Source organism: Falco biarmicus, chromosome 13 (genome assembly GCF_023638135.1).
Source record: "Falco biarmicus isolate bFalBia1 chromosome 13, bFalBia1.pri, whole genome shotgun sequence".
NCBI lineage: Eukaryota > Metazoa > Chordata > Aves > Falconiformes > Falconidae > Falco > Falco biarmicus.
This window is the reverse complement of record NC_079300.1, coordinates 5,957,616-5,976,681: the sequence shown is the minus strand read 5'-3', so window position 1 is coordinate 5,976,681 and position 19,066 is coordinate 5,957,616. Positions and strand designations below refer to the sequence as shown.

Below are 19,066 nucleotides of genomic sequence, written 5' to 3'. Positions count from 1 at the left end.
ATTTGGATGTGTCAACTGACTTCTGCTATGGAAGCATCAGGTTTTTTAGAATTTGTTTTAGCACTATTATAATAGCTCTTAATCAGGGATCTGTGAGTAGGAAACATGCAAATAAACAAGACAGTACTTGTCCTGAATTACTTTCACTTGAAATGTTGTCATGTATATCTTCCATAAATATTACTAAAGGATCATTTTATTCAGACTAATAAAAGGCCTGCATGAATCAATACCTTGCAAATGTAAGGATCAGTAAAAGATAAACCATAGGAAGACTGAGAACATGCAAATGGTGAATCTAAACACAAACACTGGAGAACAGATTTTAAATATCTCTGGAAGATCACTAACCTCATCACCATCTTCCCCATCTTTCCTGTGATCAAACAGCTTTTCTCATGCTTTGTCTTTTACAGATCATCCAACAGTCATAACATCCTCTAACAAAAACACCCACAAGCAAACAACCTTCCCCCCCCATGCCAACAGTGAAATGCAATTCCATATCAGTATCTCATTTTTTACTTCTGAGCTTAAACTTCTGTGAGGGAATAATCCACTGTAAGAACAGAAACTACTGCCTCAGATTTTTCCACCTGCAGCATAATACAGCTATCACGTACTATGTATGTGGACATACACAGATACACAATCACATACTGTCTACATATCACACACCTAGGTCATTCATTAAGGCTTTTGATAACAGCTAATTATAGCTCACTGGAATTAATCCACATGACTCTTGGTGAATTATGCTGTTTCAGTGTCATTTCAGTACCACAAGGTGCAGGAACTGCCATTCAAAACATTTTAAAGCATCTCCTTCCCCCGTAGAAGTCTGAGATCTCAACCTGCCTGCTCCTGCAATCTCTTTTTCCGGAAAAAATACATCACCAGAAAATGAAATAAATGTTGAAAGAGCAAGAAGAAACATGTGAAAACATGTTTGTAGGCTTAGACCAAAGCTTTCTTAAGCTGAACGCTCTCCTATATGGAACTCGATCCTCAACAGACAACATAAGACATTGAGCTGAAGAGCTGATCAGTAACTGCTCAAGACAAAAGAATAATATAAAGAAAGGATGCAAGAACTCAAAAATTCTTATGAAAGTTGTTAGTTTTTTGGAAATATTGATGGACATACATTTTGATTTTACAATTAAAATTGAACTTTTTTCTCCCCCACACCTTCCCCACTCACATTAATGTATTAAAATTAAGACAAGAAGCAAGTTTAACATGTATCACAAGAGGACTGTCAGGAGTATTCTTCGTTTGAACCAAACCAAACTGAAGGTGAGCAAAGCATTGGTAACTATGCCTTTACCTGTAAGTCTAACACACATTACAGCCCACATGGTCCAAACAGTGCAAAATCAATGTCAGACACAGACAGAACGCAAGCCAGCAGTTCTAACTATGACAGAAAAATGGTTCTTCAAGTGTGCTGTTTGTTTGGTTTTGTTTCTTTTTTTAAATCAGCAACAATAATTCCACAGGATTCCTAGAGCACAAGAACCTGTTCTCTATTGCTACAATGCAGTCCTCCTCACAGGTACCAATGCTGTAATAGCTTCTTGTACTGAACTGACAAAAAGCACCTAGAACAAAAGAGATAAAAGGTAAACTGAGTAATATCAAAGCTAAAATGGTTGTAATTACAGATGCTATTCGGTGCCATGCATTTGAAGCTGCTACACTTTGTTACTGTATCAACAAAAAAGTATGTAAACATTTGGTGTAAAAGAGTAAATTCCCTAAGAACTCACTCAGGAACCTCTGTTATACACACTGCAGAGATTACAGTAGGTCTTTACAATAGGTAAGACTATTTTCAGCATTTTAAACAACCAGCCCTATGAGACAGATAAGCGTGGCTTACCTGAGAGAAGGAAATACCTGGATAAACTCAACTTAATGCCCTAATTCCCAAGTCTCCGGGAATTCCCTATCCCCTTATTCTCATGATCTCTGTTCAGTTTAGGAAAATCTTCCCTCCTGGTTTTACGTATTTCATGAATTTAAGATAAAGAATTACCACTGCACAGCTGAGTGAAACAAAAACCCTTCAAAGATCTCTTCGCTAAAGTCTTTGTCTTGGCTGAGAAAAGCAATTAGGCTCTTGGCCAGACTAAGTGCTGTTTTGGGGATTCAGGTTCCTATCTGCTCTGAGTTGGTAAGTGTGGAGTCTCGAGCCCCAGGGAAGTATCCAGACTATCAGATTCCCAACCGTTTCAAGAACAATCTGTGCTTCTGAGTTGCTGGGTTTTTTTCTTTAATGAGAAGTTCTAAAAGATGAAAAGACCTTCCTAGCAAGGCTTTCACAGTAACTTCTACAACCCACTTAAATGCTTCTATTAAAATTAAATTAAGAGATTAACATTTCCTGATTAATACTATTTCCCATTAAATCCTCTATCCAGCTCTAATTTTGAGACAGTTTATTTGACAAAAGGAGAAAAAGCTGCCTTTTGCATCAGCATTTAGATCCTCAGTCTCCAAGTTGTTTCAGTGTAAGTTCAGGTAAAGTGTTCAGCTTTGATACCCACTTCTTGATAGCGCTAGTCTGAGAAGCAGGCATGAGACCTCCTGTTGTAAGAAAGCAGAGAGAATAATTTGTTTAGATCTCTAAACAAATCATGACCAAGGCATTCAGCTTGTTAGGTTTGTTGGTATTCACAATGGTTAGCCAACACCCTATATGACTCCGTATCATTACTAAAAGTAAACTGATGTTTGCATTAACAGATAAACAGTCTATACATTAGACCTAAATGAAACATTCCAGTGCTTTCGAAATTATTACCCAATTTCAATATTCAAAGTGTCATAAGCCAGCATTCCCGTCCAATATAGCAGTTTTCTTCCTCACTCCCACAACCCTGAGCTGCTTTCTCTCTCTTCTTTGCACCACAGCCTCCCTATACTAAAGCAAGAATTCATGTGATCCAATGTGGAAATGATCAAGATTAAAACTGAACCAGCAGAAGACAAACCGTTTTAACCCAGAAAAGTTCTCACTTTAGTTCACTGCCTGATCAAAGGAACACTAGCTGATAGCCAGGGGCATATCCATGACATTAAGGAATGATGGATTAAGGGGACGTAAAACAAAGAGCTTGGAATTTCACATACTATTACTTTGGCAGTTTTTCACACATCCTTTAAAGCCACAGATTGTGCCAGCCTCTACAGTACTTCCATAGACTTTTGTCAAGAAAAGTCCCAAAGCCAGAAATCAAACACAGTAGCAAACACCAAGTGCTCAGCATGGTTCCTATATCTCTCCTTAAAAATATAAAGCTAGAGATAACAGATAGTAAATACTGCAAATATATTTTTTCCTACTTAATACAGACAACTAGAAGGAAGCTGTTGAGAGTATCATGTGTTCACTCTTAATCCAAAAATGCAACCTACATTTTTTTCTGCTTACATCACCTCCTCTCAGACTTAATGGCCCAATGAACCACTATCAACCCTTGCACTCAAACCTTAAAGTTAGGTCCTCTGTTACTATTTAATAGGGGATTGTGAACCCAAAGCAGAATGCTGCTTCTGCCTTCTATGCTATTATTGGAGAGCCATTGAATTAGACCTGCAAAATTCAGATGTTGCTATGCAGATCTCTAGCACATTTTTTTTCCAGAAGTGTAACTGACAGTAGTCTTAGTTACCATTGACAGACTCCCTCAGAAGTCACTCAGTCCCTGAGAAACACCCTAAAACCTGATGAAATAGGTTTTCATCCAAACACTGTCTTCCTTTAGACCCAAGCACCATTTAACACAGAGAGACCAACACCAAAGCTAGATTCTGAACATATCTGTTTTTGGTTTTTTTTTGAAGTATGAATTTTGGCATGTGTCCCGCAATAAAGCGCTACAAAGGAACACGCAGTTATTCCTGGCAGCAGGTAAGGCAGCGGTGCGGCGGGTGCGCGCAGGGCAGGGCAGGGAGGGCCCCCCGGGTACAGCCCCGCTCCCCCCCGGGCCCAGCCCCGCTCCCCCGTCAGGCCGCGGCGGGACGCAGGATCCGGACCCCCGGCCCCCAACACCTGAGGAGCGGCTCCTCCGAACACAGGTCCCATCATCGCACCCCGGTTCAGAGCGGCACCCGAGAGCCATTTTCACGCGGCTCTTCAGTCGGGGCGGGGGTCCCTCTTTTCCCTCTCCGCCACAAACAAGCGGATATCCAGGGCTTGAGGTGGTAATGTCTCGGCACACGCACCGAAAAGCCGGTGTATGAGGCACCGCCGTACAGAGCCACCGCTGACGGAAACCCGCGCTGACAAGAGCTCCGGCCACCGGCGGAGAGCCGGGGATGTTCCAGGGCCACCGCGCCACGGCACCGGAGGGGAGCCCGCCCCGAGCGCCCCAACACACTATCGCGGCCCCGCCAACCCGGGGGCACAGCCCCCCCAGAGCCCGGGCCCAGCACCCCCAGCTCCCGAGGTGCCGGGCCAGGCCCGGCCGCGCCGCTCCGCCCCGGGCGCTGGCGAAAGCCTCTCCTCAGACCGGCCGCCGCCCCCCCGGGCCCCACCTCCGTGCTCACCCCTTGTAGTAGGCCTTCACCCGGACCTGGTGGGCGCTGTCCCCGCCGAAGCTGCCCCCTCCGCCGCCCGGAGCCGACATGGTGCTGTTGCCGCTGCTGTCCCGCTGCGTCGGCATCCCCCTCTCCGCGGCGGGCGGCACCGCCCGGGGCGGCGGGCGAGCGGCCCAGGGGAGGGCAGGGGGAGTGGGAGGCGGCGGCGGCGGCTGCGCGACCCCCGCCGCTCCCCGCCGCGCCGCGGCCCCGCCTCCTCCTCACAGCGCCAGCCCGAGGCGGGTGGGACCACGGCGGGTGGGGGGACCAGCGGAGAACGGGCAGGGGGAGAGCGCGGAGCCGCGCGGGACGGCGGCAGAGGAGAGCACGGGCCCTGCCACAGCAGGGAGCAGCTGCCCGGTGCACGGCCGGCCGGCAGCTCTGCCGCCCGGGGAAGGCGGGCGCCACGCCTCTCGTGTGCCTCCCCCCTCCGCGTGCTACGTGGGCTCTTCCCCGCGGGGCTCCGGCGTACACCTGCGGAGCGGAGTGCTCCACGCCGAAGCGGAAGGGGGGAGCCGGCGGCGCGGAGGCAGCAGGGGGCTCCGCAGGGAAGCTGCCGCAGCGGGTGGCTCCTGAAGCCGCCCGACAGCCCCTCTTCGCCGGCCCCCGCGTCCCGAGCGGCGGCGCGCCCCGCTGCCTCCCCGCCGCTTGGTATGGCCCACCGCGAGGCATGCTGGGACTGCGGGGCGGCCCCGCGGCCCTGGCGCCGGCTAGGCGGGAGGCCGGCGGCGGGCAGCGCCCCGCGTACCGGGCGGCTGCGGGCTGGGCCGGGCCGGGCACGCCGAGCAGCCTCTTCTGACTTTCAGGCGTCCGGCCTCATTTGGCAGCGGCTCGTCCTGCAGGGCTTCGCCCCGCCGGAGCTGCGCTTAGGAGAGGGAGCAGAGGAGGAAAATTTGTCGTTTTACTTTGGTACAAACAGGATTGTCCTAATTTTCGGACTTAACAAGCCAGAAACGCCGTCAGTAGTGCTTGGTGGGAAGCAGCTGCTCCGCCTGCAAGCAGCCGGGGTGTAGCCTGCGTGCCAGGCCCTGCAGCTGAGCTGTTTGGCGGAACCAAACCCACCGCTACCACCCCAGCACCAGGAAAAAGTGTCTCGGACACGTCTGTGTTCCTTCGCGATTGGTTTCATACCGTGATTCCTTCATTTATGTCCTCACTACCAACCCGATTTGAGAGGTGCCACAGAAAGTTCAGGATTTTAAGACTGAACCATTGCAGAAGTAGCACGCAGCCCTTCAGCAGCCAGCGCAGAGCTGGCAGGCTGCTGGCACTGCTATGGCAACATGCTTCTTACAGCTGCTGGTCACTGAAACATTTTCTGTAAGAACTCTAAAGAATCCATGCAATGATGAATTGCCCACAAGACAGTATATTTGGTTAAGGTGCAGCTTTAGTTACCATATATGAAATGGCAAAGATACTTTTTAAGACAGTAACATAGCAGTAACATGCTTTTTAACTAGGCAGGGTAAACAGGGATGGTTAACAAAAGTTTTTTTATTCAAACTGTTAATCATAAACCACCTTTATCACTGCAAGCAGTATGCCCTTCCAGTTTCCCTATTTAACAATACATCAGTACTTTCTCTGGTAACACATACTTATATTCCCCAATGCTCCCTAAGCAGATGGATGTTTCTGGCAATCCTAAGAAATAAGGAAGGTTTGGGTTTTTTCTGCTACAGTAAAAACAATTCCTTTTTTCTACTACCCCCCTGCAAACTCCAGTCACTATCACATCTGGCTGCCTGTATTACCGCACCATGGAGGTGAGCTTTTTGTGTTCATGTACAGGCTGCTACATGAGAGCTGCACTTTCCAGTCAACACACCTCACTTTGATAAAACAACTTACTGATTCATTTGCTGTTTACCTTAGGTGTGGTTACAAAATTTTTTTCATGCTACTTGACCTTCCTGCACTATTGTGGTTGGGTTTTTTTCTCAGAAGAAAGTTACTTGCTCCACCCAGCTTCCACACATTCTTACATCCTTTCCGTACAAGAGGAAGTACATGGCTGTATCTGAACTCATATACTGCAAGCAGGACTTCCAATGTTTTCTATCTCCTACTGGATCACCAAGAGTATTTCAGCATCAGTCTTCACTTTCCCTACACCTTCTTTTTTAACCTATGAAAATTCCTATTACCTCCTACTGAATCACCATGTTATCTTTTATAGAAACCTGGCATCCCCATTAGACCTGGTACATTGTCACTGCTTGCCACAGGCAGTCCACCTGTGGTAACTGCTTCAACCCTTGGGTTTAGGGTTGAGTTCAAGCTCATCTGTAACACCTTGGATGGTATTGGAGTTTTGCAAGACACCTGCTGAGACTTTTTCTTTGCAAAGTACTTATCTATGCCAACTAACTGCTAGGTATCTAGCAATTTTTCTTCCCCCTTCATGTCCACGTATCAGCTGGTCAAATTGCATTATGAAGAAACCACCAACCTAACTGCAGAACGTATTGCTGATCTACATTTTACTATGTTCCCATCGCTTTTATCAAGTTTTTAACCAACTTCATTTTCATTCACACAACCGGTTCTCTTATCAAATACTTAAGTGTGTCACTAACTACCCATAACTATCCATAACTGTCCAATGCAGCAGTTTTCTTCCTAACTCTCAATGGACTGAGCCGCTTGCTTTCTGTATCACTGGGAATACAAGCAACTTCGAAAACACTATATACCTGGAGACTATTTAGTAATGTTACTGAATGCTTAGACACAGAAAACATCTCTTTGATAAGAGGAAGACATCACGGAGAGGGCAAGGTGCCGAGTTGGTCAAGATGACCCATGTAAACTGACTTAGGCCTATGTGGCATAGTGGCTACTTGTCTTTACAGAGGTTGGGCTTTGCTCATCTATGCCAGGTAATATGCAGCAGCTGCTATTTTTATTATTGGAATTAGCATATAGGAATTATTGACGTAATTCAACTCTGACCAGTTATGGTTAATTTAGATGGAGAAGCTGTCTTCCCCACAGCAGAGAAAGGCTCAGAGCCAAGATTTTGTACTGAAAGCTAAGTTAAAAGTTCACCACCATCATCCTGGCTGAAGCTGCTGAGGTCTCTGAGCCACCAACGTGGAAAAGCACTAGAAGCAGCTACGTCCCTGACCTTAAATCTCCCAAAAGCACTCTCAAACTGCATGCTGCATGTCCTTCATTTTCCTGCTGTAGCTAAAACACAAAGTCAGTAAAACTTACTTGCCACAGGCCTTAGCAACACAGAGCTCAACTCTACCGCTCCCACAGGAAAATTCAAGCAAACATCGCTGCTGCCGTGCTCAGCTCACCACGCAGCAGCACAGGCTATGGCGGGCCCTGAGGGGAGCCCAGGTCCCTCACCCCTGCCAGGCCGCAGCTCCCCACCACCGCCTTCCTGTGCTACCCTGAAGCCAGCCGCTACCTCACTGCTGCCCGAGAGCCGCCCGAGGGCCTCCGCGGGGCCGCCCACAGCGCGCACCCGGCCGCAGCACCTCACGGACGACGCCAGGCTCCGGCGACAACATGGCGGCGGGGCCCGTCACGTGCCCGGCGGCGGCGGCGGCCAGCGCGCCTGCGCGGCACCTCCCCCGGAGGGAGGCGAGAAGATGGCGGAAGCGGAGTGAGCGCCTTGTCCGAGGCGAGTCTCCCGGCGGGATGCGCGGAGGAGGGGGAGCGGCAGCGGCAGGCCCTGGCTGGGTCGTGGCGGGGCGCGTAGGCGGGAGCCGCCACCTGACATCGCCCCGGCGGCGGGCCGGCCCCGGCGGGGAGCGGGTGCCTCGCCTCCCGCCCACCTTCCCTCCCTCCCCGGCGGTGGCTGGCGCCTGCGGGGCCGCTGGGGGGGCGGCGGCGGCGGCGGCGCTGGGCCGGAGCGTGGCCGCCGGTTGTGGCGGCGGCGGGGCTGGGCTGGGCGAGGGGCCGGTGCGGGGGGCTGAGCGGGCGGGTCAGCCCGGCCTGCGGCGGGGAGCGGCGCCCAGGGGCCCTGCAGCTGCCGGCCGAGCCCCGGGGTCCCTCAGCGCGCCGGCGGCCCCTGCCGGGCCGGGCACCCCGCGCCGCTGCACCGCACGGCGGGGGTTGTCTTTCCACTGAGCATAGTTTAAATTGTATTTATTTAAACACAACCCCCAGGGTCTGGGCAGGGTTGGCCGGCACTTCAACTGGAGTGGCGGGGGAAGAGGGGTTACCTCGGAGCCCTCAGTCACATACAGGGCCCTCAGGGGCTGGGCTCGCAGGAAACTCATTTTTCTTGTGTGGTTTGTACCCTTGGAGAGCTGTAAGGAGAGGTCATGAATGGAAAGAATTAAGAACAAACTATATGTTAAAAAAAATTGCTGATTTTCAAATGCCAGTTATGGTTACAGATTGTCAGCAGTGTTTGTTATTACCATGACACTTACTGGAAGTCAAACTTCTTCAAACATGACATTCGTATCCACCGTGAAGGCAGTTTAACACCATTGGTACAGAATAGCAGGTATTTCTTTACTTCAGGTATTTGCTTTGGCCAAAAAATATGAAGAAAACAAAACTTCTGAGTATTTAAGTTATGAACGGTGTAATTTGAAATCCTGTGGTGTCTCATACTGTTACTGCTTGAATAAATACTTATTTTCAATATAGTTTTGTTGTGCTTTGTGTTTTGGGCTTGCTTAAATGCATCGTGGTTGTTTAAAGTCAGAATTTGGTGCATTTTCTAAAACTTTGCATTACAGACATTATTTTGAGTTAGGTTCTAACAGGCAATACCATTGTAGGATTTTCATCGTACATATAACAAAATTAATTTTATGATAGGAGTTTTGCCTCTTTGATATTGTTGAGTACTCCGTGAACAATTTTAGAAGATTATTTTCAATTGTATCTTGAGATTTTTTTTTATAGTGGTTCTGCATATACAGCATTGTAAAGTAAATGAAAGCAACGCTGTAAAGGCAGTCTGATTTTAAGTCTGTAATGGTTTTTATGCTTTCTGTCATAAAATATCCATCTGTTAAATTGTAATGGTTTCTTTATTAAAATCACCACTTTTTCTGTATTTCCTCTTCTCCCTTAAACACTCCACTCCTCACTTGAAGAGAGGAGAGGCTTCTGACAAGTGTCATCTGTTGAAACACTTTACTAATCTTTTGCCAAAAGAGGGCACGCGATTTCTGCCTGTTAACACTGTGCTGTGCAGTGCTTGCGTGGTGGTGGGACCAAGGGGTGGCCAGCAAGCATCTCAGGCCGGTCTAAGGGAGGTGTGGCAGGAGGATTGGAGATGCACCTCAGTGGCAGGCCACGCTGAACAAAAGTTTAGGTGCTCTTTTTCCTGTTTTCATTGTACATCCATTGTGAGAACGACTTTGGTGATGACAAAATTATTTTTGAAAATTAGACACTTTCAGCTAAAGGATTAATAGCTCTCATGGGGTGAACTTCTGATGGAATACCTAGCAGAGCAGGATATGTTGCACATCTCGCTAATAATACATCTAAAATGTGGCTGAGAATGAAGGAAATTAAACATCCAATGTTGTTTTCTTAGGCTAATTTAACTGGTTGCATAACTCTGCTAAAACTAGCTAGACAAGCTGTAGGTGTAAATATTTTGATGTGCTTTTAATGTTCTCTGGAGGAGACAGGAGTTTTTTTCAAGGTACTTTTCATTAATGTTATGTGAAATTAATGTAAAGTGGTTTTAGAAGTAATGCTGTCTTCATTGCAATTGAAGTGGCTAACCCATGTATGTTAACTTGTGCTCTAATGTAGGTAGACAAATGGCATTAATAATGCACAACAGATCTGAGTATTTAACAATAAAGTCCCATTTTTTTCCCTCGGTTCTAATAGTAGGGATCTCTGCTTTTATAGCACGCTTTATTGCCATGAATTTTCTTTGATGTCAAAACATATGCAAGTATGCAATACAATGGTAGGCGTGAGGTCCTTAGGTGACCATACATCTATTAAAGTTCAGATATTCCAAGTGCTCAGGAGCTATGGGATCATGTGCGGTTCTCTGCTTGCAAAGTAGTCATGTTTTGAGAGGTGAAGGTAGCAGCCTGGCAGCGTTGCATTCTGCTTTCAGCTGTGCGAGTTGAAACTCTACTAATTTTGTTCCCGTTTGATGCAGCATCCAATGGGTGGCTTGTTAAGCCACTTGGCAATGCTGATTTTTCCCTAGCACATTGCAGCTCTCGCAACGATTATTTTTCTGAGCCAGCCTTTATTGTAAGAAGGAAACACATTTTCGCCTCCCTTCCCCCCACCCTTTTCTTAACATCCTTTTAAAAGCAATAAACAGCAACTATGCTATTTCCTGTTAATCGTAATACTAATAATGAAAAAGAAACTAAACTAAACACCCCTCATATATTGAGATAGGTGATTCATTTTGGTTTTTAAGATGCTATTTTGGGAGAGAGGTTGTGCTCTGCAAGAAAGGGACATCTCACAACACTGGGGAGGAATCATCAGAGATGCTTAAATAGGTAGTTTCTTCTTTGGCTCTTACTGTATTTTGTGAGGTAGTGCTGTAAAAAGTAAAAGCATTTTTCTCTACATCCTTTCCATCTCTTTCCAAATAGAGCATGCCACTGTTGATTTTTGCCGAGAACATGTTTTGCTCAATGTACAGAGTGGTCAGCCAGCAGTTTCAGTGTTATGCTGTGGGGAAGAGGGATGCAGCAGCACTCCTGTGTAGCTTGCTGGAAATCATGTGTGTATTCCTAAAGTGGTCACCTTTTGCTACTCTTGATGAATCTTAGAAGATTATAAACACATCTCTCAGCAAATTTCATCACACAGTAGGAAATACTACAAATTTCTTCCCCATTTGAAAAATTGTCCATTATTCTATCTCCGCGAAGCTTAGATGTTTTTTATTATTATTTTTTGCCTTTAAAAATCAGTGTGTACTGTCCTTCTGTTTGTGAACTACTTTTATTTCAATTCTGCCAGGCTGGACGAACGCTGCACAGCTATGGAGAATGAACCAAACACAACAACATGTTCTGCGTCTACAACTACTATCACTACCACCTCCACTTCCCGGACACAGCTACCACAGATATCTGTCTACAGCGGCTCTGACAGGCATGCCGTCCAGGTACTGGGCTATGAGGTGCTCTTTCCTGTCCTGTACAGTGCTCTCAAATATAGGCATTGGACAATACTTTACACAGGATTTATTTTTCACTCTTAATTTCTGTTTTCTCAGTATCTGACTTTCTGCTTTTCAGAAGATACTGTTTACAGAAGGGTATCAGACCACTTAAGAATAGTGCAGAGTACAGGCCTGCCTGCCAGATAAGGGAGGGTGGAAATGCTATGCTAGAAAGTTTGGATTTTTTCACCATTCTTAGGGGTAGGGATTATTAATGTAAGCCTTTACAAAATAATGCAAAATTAAAGCTGTTTGTCTGACCAGCGTTGACTACAGGGATCCAGGGGTATCTGTGTGTGTAGCTGCTGCTTTGGGTCCAGCCCCCTGTTGCTGTTAAGTTGGGTCTCCTCAAACTGTACAGTCCATTCCATTGGGTTTGGTAATTGAGTCTCTCACGCGCTATCCTGATCTTTCAAAAAGCAGAACATTGTGTAGGACTTGTGGACAAGAACCTCAGAGGCTTGGATGTTGTGTTATGAATGATGCTGTGATGTCAGCTGATTGTCAGGCTTTCCTTGAAAACGTGAATATATGTATGTTGACTATATTCTGTGACTTGGTTGAAAACAGTGATGGAGCAAGTTCAGTATTACATAATTGATGTGAAAAGAATTTATTTGGTTTTGTTTCCTTGTAAAGGTGAACTTCAGCATCATGTCAGCATGGTGTTTTCTTTATAATTGTAATTAATTACCTACTGATTCACCACAGGTTATTCAGCAGGCCTTGCATCGTCCTCCTAGCTCAGCTGCTCAGTACCTCCAGCAGATGTATGCAGCCCAACAGCAGCATCTAATGCTGCAGACTGCTGCTTTGCAGCAGCAGCACTTAAGCAGTACCCAATTTCAGAGTCTGGCAACTGTACCACAGGTGAGAGTGAAGATTACTGAAAAAGAATGGTGTACTACTTTCTAGAGTAGGGCTACAATTCTAGAGCATTGTCAAACATAATAACAGCTTAAGTGCCTGAGCTTAATGCCTCCCAAGAATTCACTGTTATATTTTAATGGTTTTGTTATTTTTAAATTGTCTCTTCCTCGAAACAGTTGGGAGGATTTTGTCCAGTGTTGTAGATGCTCCAGTAGGCAACCATTCCATGCTTTATTGCATACATTATAATGCATCATGTAAATCATCAAACAGTAATAAAATAAATAGTAAAAATAGACTACTTCAATCTTCATCCCATGTTTTTGTCTAAAAGTTGATGGGGAAATCAATGAATAGCAATGTATCTTAGTGAAATCAAATAAAAATAATGAACATCTGGTATCTTAGCGTGTTTTGCCACACATCTGGCTGCATTATAAGTAATGGCAAAATTAAATTTTAACTCTTGAGTGTGGAAGTGCAGGAAGTCAATGACATTTAATTTCTGAAGCAGAGCTTTTAACATTAGTGAAAACTGGAGGAGACCCATTTTGAAAACTCAAGCAGTGGAAGGATTTCCTTTGACTTCAGATTGAGAATACTGTCTCACAGAGATAGGTGGTGGTTAGTGACTGTACACATGGAAATGCTAAAAGAGAGTTAAAGACTTCAGGAGCAGGGCTGTTTGTTGGCAGAACTGGGACTGACTCTTCTGTGTGCCTGGCTTTTTCTTCTATACCTTTACCATTAGATCGTGGTAATATATTGATTTGTCATTCTTTTTGTGACAGAACTGTGTGTGCATATGCAGTTACTGAGACAGAGCAAAGAAAATCAGATTGGGGAAGTCTAAGAAGTTAGGTATGCAGTCTGTTAACACAGAAACTGAAATCACTGTCCCTGTATTGATCTGAAGGGATGGAATGGCGTAGTTACAGACATTAGATGTGCATACATAAATTACCATTCTAGAATATGAGGATGTTCTTTACAGCATTGATAAAGTTTGTTTTATTTTTAGAGGATTCTAATCATAGTAAAAATTATGATGTGAGTTTTAATAATGACGGTTTTTAATGATGTCACATTTTAAGTTCTGAGCACCCTAGGTGTAGTGAGCTGATCAGTTCCATCATTACCAGTTTGATAGGTTTTACCTCTGATAGTTTTTGTGCAAGTCTTGATCTGCAAGAATCAGAGTGCCTGAAATTGGGTAGGAATTCAAGGCATTTAGCACCTTGCAGATAGCATTCCATGGTGCAGAGTGCACTTTGCTGAAAACTACTTCCACTGAGTAAAGTTTTTACTGTTAACTTAGAGAAAAGGTAATGGTAGAGAGGGATGTTTCTAATGGTTTATGCAATAATATGAACATCACGTAAACACTTTTTGATTTCAATATTTGACACATATTCTTGCTGTTTAGGCAAGCCTGTCAGGTGGGAGGCAATGCACTTCCCCCACTGGGAGTGTCACTCAGCAGTCAAGCATGTCGCAGACCTCGGTACGTAACTGAACAAAGACCTCCATCCATTCTCAACCCCTCTCGGTTATTATATAACTACCTGGAAAAACAGGAAAAGTTTTAGTATTTAAATTTGCATAGTTAAAAGTAGTATTACAGAAAGAGTAAATAGAAGTATGATGAGTCTGTAGTAAGTGTTGGCTGTGCTTCCAGTGTCCGCCGTAGTTGCTGGCCTGTGTTGGAGGCTTCCCTGCTCCCAGCCTCATCTTGGTGCTCCGAGGGGCAGCTCCTCAGTCCACAAGCACTAGTGACTGTTCAGACCGCTGCAGGAGTCACTCCCTGAGCTTTCATCTCTCACATGATTTCTTACTGGATTTGTCACATTAGTTTCTTTATTCAGGGCACTATCGTAGGTTAAAATTGTAACTGTGTATCAGTGATTGAAGAGCACCACATCTAAAGAATCCGAGTCAGTGCTCACATATAGATCTTTATGAAACTGATCATATGTAACGTTCATTCTTTTATTGATATCATCTTTTATCATGCATCTTTTATGCACTTTCAATTATTTCATCCATATTCTAGGCATGTGCTCAGGTTTCAGTTGTTAGCAGCTCTGTGTTCAGTTCATGCTGTATTTCTTTAAGCGGCATCTTCAGACATGTAATTTGCACAGGCTGTTATGTACACTTACACAGTTGTCTTGAGTAGGACTTTGTTAGTCCTACAGACATCCTGCTTATTAATCATGCCCTTAAGCTGTTCATGACTTCAGTGCATAGCTTCAGTGATTCAACTATATATATTTTTAAGCTCTCATAGCATTGCTTTGGCTTACAGTTGTTAGAAGTAAAATCCTTAATTCATTACGTTTAGGAGGGAAAGTCTTCAAAGATGTCTGATGTTAAACTAACAGAATAATTGGGCTGGGATTTTTCAAGGAAATCTTTTGAGTAAGTGATGAAAAAGAGCTGGGCACTTAACTCTGTTAGACTGGTTAGAGGAAAAAAAAAGAAAAAAACAAACCCACAACCACTCTTGTTTGAGAAGATGCTAAAGAGCAATTGTTGAGGAGCATTTAATAGGAGATTGTAGAAAGTTTTAGTCTCCAGTCATTTTTAAATATCCGTATGTAGAATGAGGAATCAAAGTCTGTATGTGGTGGCACAAAGAAGTGTCCTGATCAGTTTGCATAACAAGCATAATGGAAGATATCAGTCCAGTCAGATAATACAAACATTTAAAGATGCTTAAATATTAAAATTCAGGTATTTTTCTTAAAATATTGCAAGCTCATGCTACATGTCCTATAAATGTGTATTTCTGAGGTATGTTTTTCAGACTTTATAAAATCATTGTTTATACTCTTAACTGGTTATTATTATTTGCTGCAAAACAGTTGCTTGCAGTTTAAGAATGGAAGTGTACAATCTTGCCAGAATCTAGTTTTGTGCTGATTGGCTCAATATATTTTTGATATTTTTACAGTTCAGAGATTTCAGCTGCCCCTGCCATTTTTGTCAAAGGCTTTCTGGCTTTAGACCTTAGGATGAATGAATTTCCATGACAGAAGCAATATTTTTGTTTCCTTAGATTAACCTCTCCACCTCTCCTACACCTGCACAGATAATAAGCCGTTCACAGACCTCCAACACCACTAGCAGCAGTATTACCCAACAGACTATGTTGCTGGGGAGCACCTCTCCAACCCTGAGTGCCAGCCAGGCTCAGATGTATCTCCGAGCTCAAATGGTAAGTTTTGATTACAATTTTTAAAGCTTGGGTTTGGTCTGTCCCTGTCATTTTCCCTGCCCTGCCCCCCCAAAAGGTCCCCAAGCAACCCCACCTGAACCGTTTCAGTTCTTGCTTTGTTTCTATAAATTATTTGCAAGTATTTTTCTTTAGTTTCAGTGAGCATTGAGAATTTAGTCACTAATTTGTGAATATGTGTCTTCTGAAACACCGTAGACATCACAAGTTAAAGAACTGCCGTAGCTTAGTTTTCTGGTGAAGTTTGCTTAAGTGTGTTTAGCGTGGTTGTACTACAGTTACGAAATTGATCAAACATGGGAAAAATAGAAAAAGAGTGCCTGTCTTTTCAGGCTATGTGGAAGGGCTTACTGGAGTTTGTTTATATTCAGGCTAGATTGTTTTCCCTAGCACTGGTAACATTCAGAGTTCTAACTCCTATTCAAAATTTTCTTATGTTTAACTAAGACTATGCTGTGTGTTATTGTCTCTAGGATTGAGTTAGATACATAGCTTTCATTCCCTTCAGATTCATGTGAAACTCATTAGATTCCTGCAATTTCCTGTCAATACAGCATTTGTGTTTCCTAATGGGCAACTTTGAAAAATCTGTTTGGGTGGTTTTTTTCTCCTCATTGATTTATTTAGTACTCTCTCTAGTGCATTTCATATGAATTGAACCTTACATTCTGTGTGGGATTTCATAGAAATTACTGAAGTTGTACATGAATGTGCAGGTACCAACCAGTACTTGGTAAAGGCCAAGGACTCTTATGCCTTGTGTGAGTTAGTGACCAGACCTTTTTAGTGTTATGTCCAACTACATGAAATAAAAGAACCGCTGTTACACTGCACCGAGATTTGAGCCAGAGGTCCATGACTACAGTGGTTATAAAATTAGATACAGGCATGAGTTCTTGCAGGAACTGCACCTATGAAGTATGTTTGGGGAAAAAAAGATCCTTTGTTCTTTTTCTGAGGTTGTTCTTAGGCATGTACAGCAATACTGTTACGCTATGTTGAGTTTTTCCTTTAGCTATTATTTTCCTGCATGTTTATGGAAAAAGCAGTATAACTTGAGGGTAAGGAGTTAAAGATTTAAACACCTGTTTATCCGTTTGCCAGTGAAAGGATTTCTTGTGTCTGGTTTGCAAGCAAAGCTAGATGCTGAATCCGCCTAAGTACTATTTAACGGGACAGGAATTACAGACTCGTTTCATGTCACTGCCTTTCAATATGTGTTAACAACTTAGTAGCTGAAGCAATACGAGGATGACGTTGCTGGTTTTTGTAGCAGCAGTCTCTCTCAATGACGTGGATTATTGATAGAGTTTTCCTATGCACTTACACTAAAATTTCATTGAGACTCTCAATGTCAAATCCCATGTTTATCTGAATAACAGCTTTACACTCCAGTTTTCAGTTTCAAAAGAGAAACTTACCCTGTTTGTTTCTGATTAGAATGGTGTTTATTGCAAGGCCATTTTGCTACCCTCTGTAGTTTGAGCATTATACCTGTCTTTCAGTGTTTCTAGCTAACATACTAGACATCATGTATTTTTCTTCATCATCATGACCTTTCATTTTTCTGTGAAAAGGTCAGCTCTTATCTCTGGCTAGCTCATAATAACATCTTCATCACCACTCAATTCAATCCCAGATAAAAACCTTCATGTTTTCTTCTTAGCTGCTCCTTGCAGTTGAGATCTCTTTAAAAATATGGAAGATTACCTGATGGCCTCTTTGCAAAGCCTTCCTTAGAGCTTGTCCTTGCTATATTGCCTATAAAGAAATTAATGATAGTTGCTGGTATTCTGAAGTTAGTGATTTCAGGTTGGTTGTATGATACCTGTTCTCACTATGAAACTTAGCATAGTTAAAGTTCATATAACAGCTTTGCCTATTAAACAACATTTTGACAGATTGGAAGGTCTAAATTCTCTTTCTTTAATATAGTAGATACTGGGCTGCTGTCTTGACTTTTTGTGCCTCTGTTTCACTCATTTGTAATATTGGAGGGGAAGTCCTCTTAAAATGTTCGTATGAAAGATGATGTGTGTGTGTATATATATGAAAGATTGTTCTCAATATGTAGAACAAATATTGTACGTTATTATATTTATAATTTTATGTTATTATCATTTAGTTTTATTTGCTTAAACTACCATGATAAATGTGCTTTGAGAAGTTCATCTAAAAGTAAAAAAATAAATCTTAGAAGCGGTACATCCCTACATGTAAGTTTTGTGTATCTCTTAAAAATCCTGCGTTTCTTTCGCATATTTTCAAAGTTTCGGTCTGTTACCAAATATTTTTTTCTTGCTTAAACAGCTTATTTTTACTCCTGCAACCACTGTGGCTGCTGTCCAGTCTGACATTCCCGTTGTCTCATCTTCCTCATCTTCGTGTCAGTCTGCAGCTACTCAGGTGAGCTTGTGTAAATTTATTAAAGGTATGTCTACTAGAGTGGGCCAAAACTGAAAAGTAAGGGCACATTGTGCTTAGGTTTGCTTATAAAAACTACTAATGGGTACTGGTTATGTACAACTTCAGTGTCTTTGGTTTGCCATTGTCTCACGTTTAGCGGTGATCATGTTATATGTAAAGTCTGGATCCTGGATATGACATTTTAGGTCTTTGTAATTAGCTCTTGTCTTTATTGCCTTGAATAACTTAATGTTATCAGCTGAACTTGTATTAGCTTTTCACTGCTCAACATATTTGTTTATCATCTGGAAAAAATACACATAATTGTACAGATGGCTACAGAACGTATTAATCACAGTCTTCTGCTGTGGAAAGTGAACATTAATCTAACAAAATTATGCTCTCATGAGAGACCTCTTCTGTTTTAGCAGTTTCTTTAAAAGCCTTTGATAAATGGGCCTTGTTTAGAAACCTTTCAGAAATGCCAGTAAATTATACCTGTTGAATGTTCTCTGACCTTATGTTTGTTCACCCCTTCAGAAGATTCTAATAGATTTGAAGACCTTAAAGATGTGTCACTGTTCTGAGATAATGGTACATCATTGAAGCCTGCCTTCCCTTTGTTTTTCCAGTAGGTGCGTGAGGCGGGCAGAGCTTGCTGGAATCCAGCTGTGTATTTATGCAGGTTGTTGTTCAGCAAGCTCACAATGTTAAATTCATCAGTTGAACCTTTGTTGAAAAGACAGATGATTGCTCCTTCAGTCTTGGAGTTATCATGCCTCATTATCCCTTATCACAGCTGCCTCTCCTCCAGATCCTGC

General features: G+C 43.6%; 2 protein-coding genes across 8 annotated transcripts in view; one reads left to right on the top strand and one right to left on the bottom strand.

The window, feature by feature from the left end:
- PRKCI (protein kinase C iota) overlaps positions 1–5,211 on the bottom strand; it is a 29,850-nt gene extending 24,639 nt beyond the window's left edge. Inside the window, exons 1-2 of one of the 2 annotated variants that reach the window (XM_056359087.1) lie at positions 4,558–5,211; positions 2,553–2,592 (exon numbers count right to left, since the gene is read on the bottom strand). In XM_056359087.1, the coding sequence (XP_056215062.1) occupies positions 2,553–2,584 (32 nt within the window). In that variant the 5' untranslated portion in view covers positions 2,585–2,592; positions 4,558–5,211. The remainder of the gene's footprint in view (positions 1–2,552; positions 2,593–4,557) is intronic. The other variant, XM_056359085.1, reaches the window with a different exon arrangement.
- A 2,905-nt stretch (positions 5,212–8,116) lies between these two features.
- Positions 8,117–19,066, top strand: part of PHC3 (polyhomeotic homolog 3) — a 38,591-nt gene continuing 27,641 nt past the window's right edge. For 3 of the 6 annotated variants that reach the window (XR_008825268.1, XM_056359080.1, XM_056359084.1), the window contains exons 1-6: positions 8,117–8,227; positions 11,527–11,674; positions 12,443–12,601; positions 14,028–14,105; positions 15,663–15,821; positions 18,150–18,245. Coding sequence is in view for 5 of the 6 variants with exons in the window: in XM_056359080.1 (XP_056215055.1) it covers positions 11,549–11,674; positions 12,443–12,601; positions 14,028–14,105; positions 15,663–15,821; positions 18,150–18,245 (618 nt within the window). In the remaining variant the exon portion in view is untranslated. The remainder of the gene's footprint in view (positions 8,228–11,526; positions 11,675–12,442; positions 12,602–14,027; positions 14,106–15,662; positions 15,822–18,149; positions 18,246–19,066) is intronic. The other 3 variants (XM_056359081.1, XM_056359083.1, XM_056359082.1) reach the window with 3 other exon arrangements.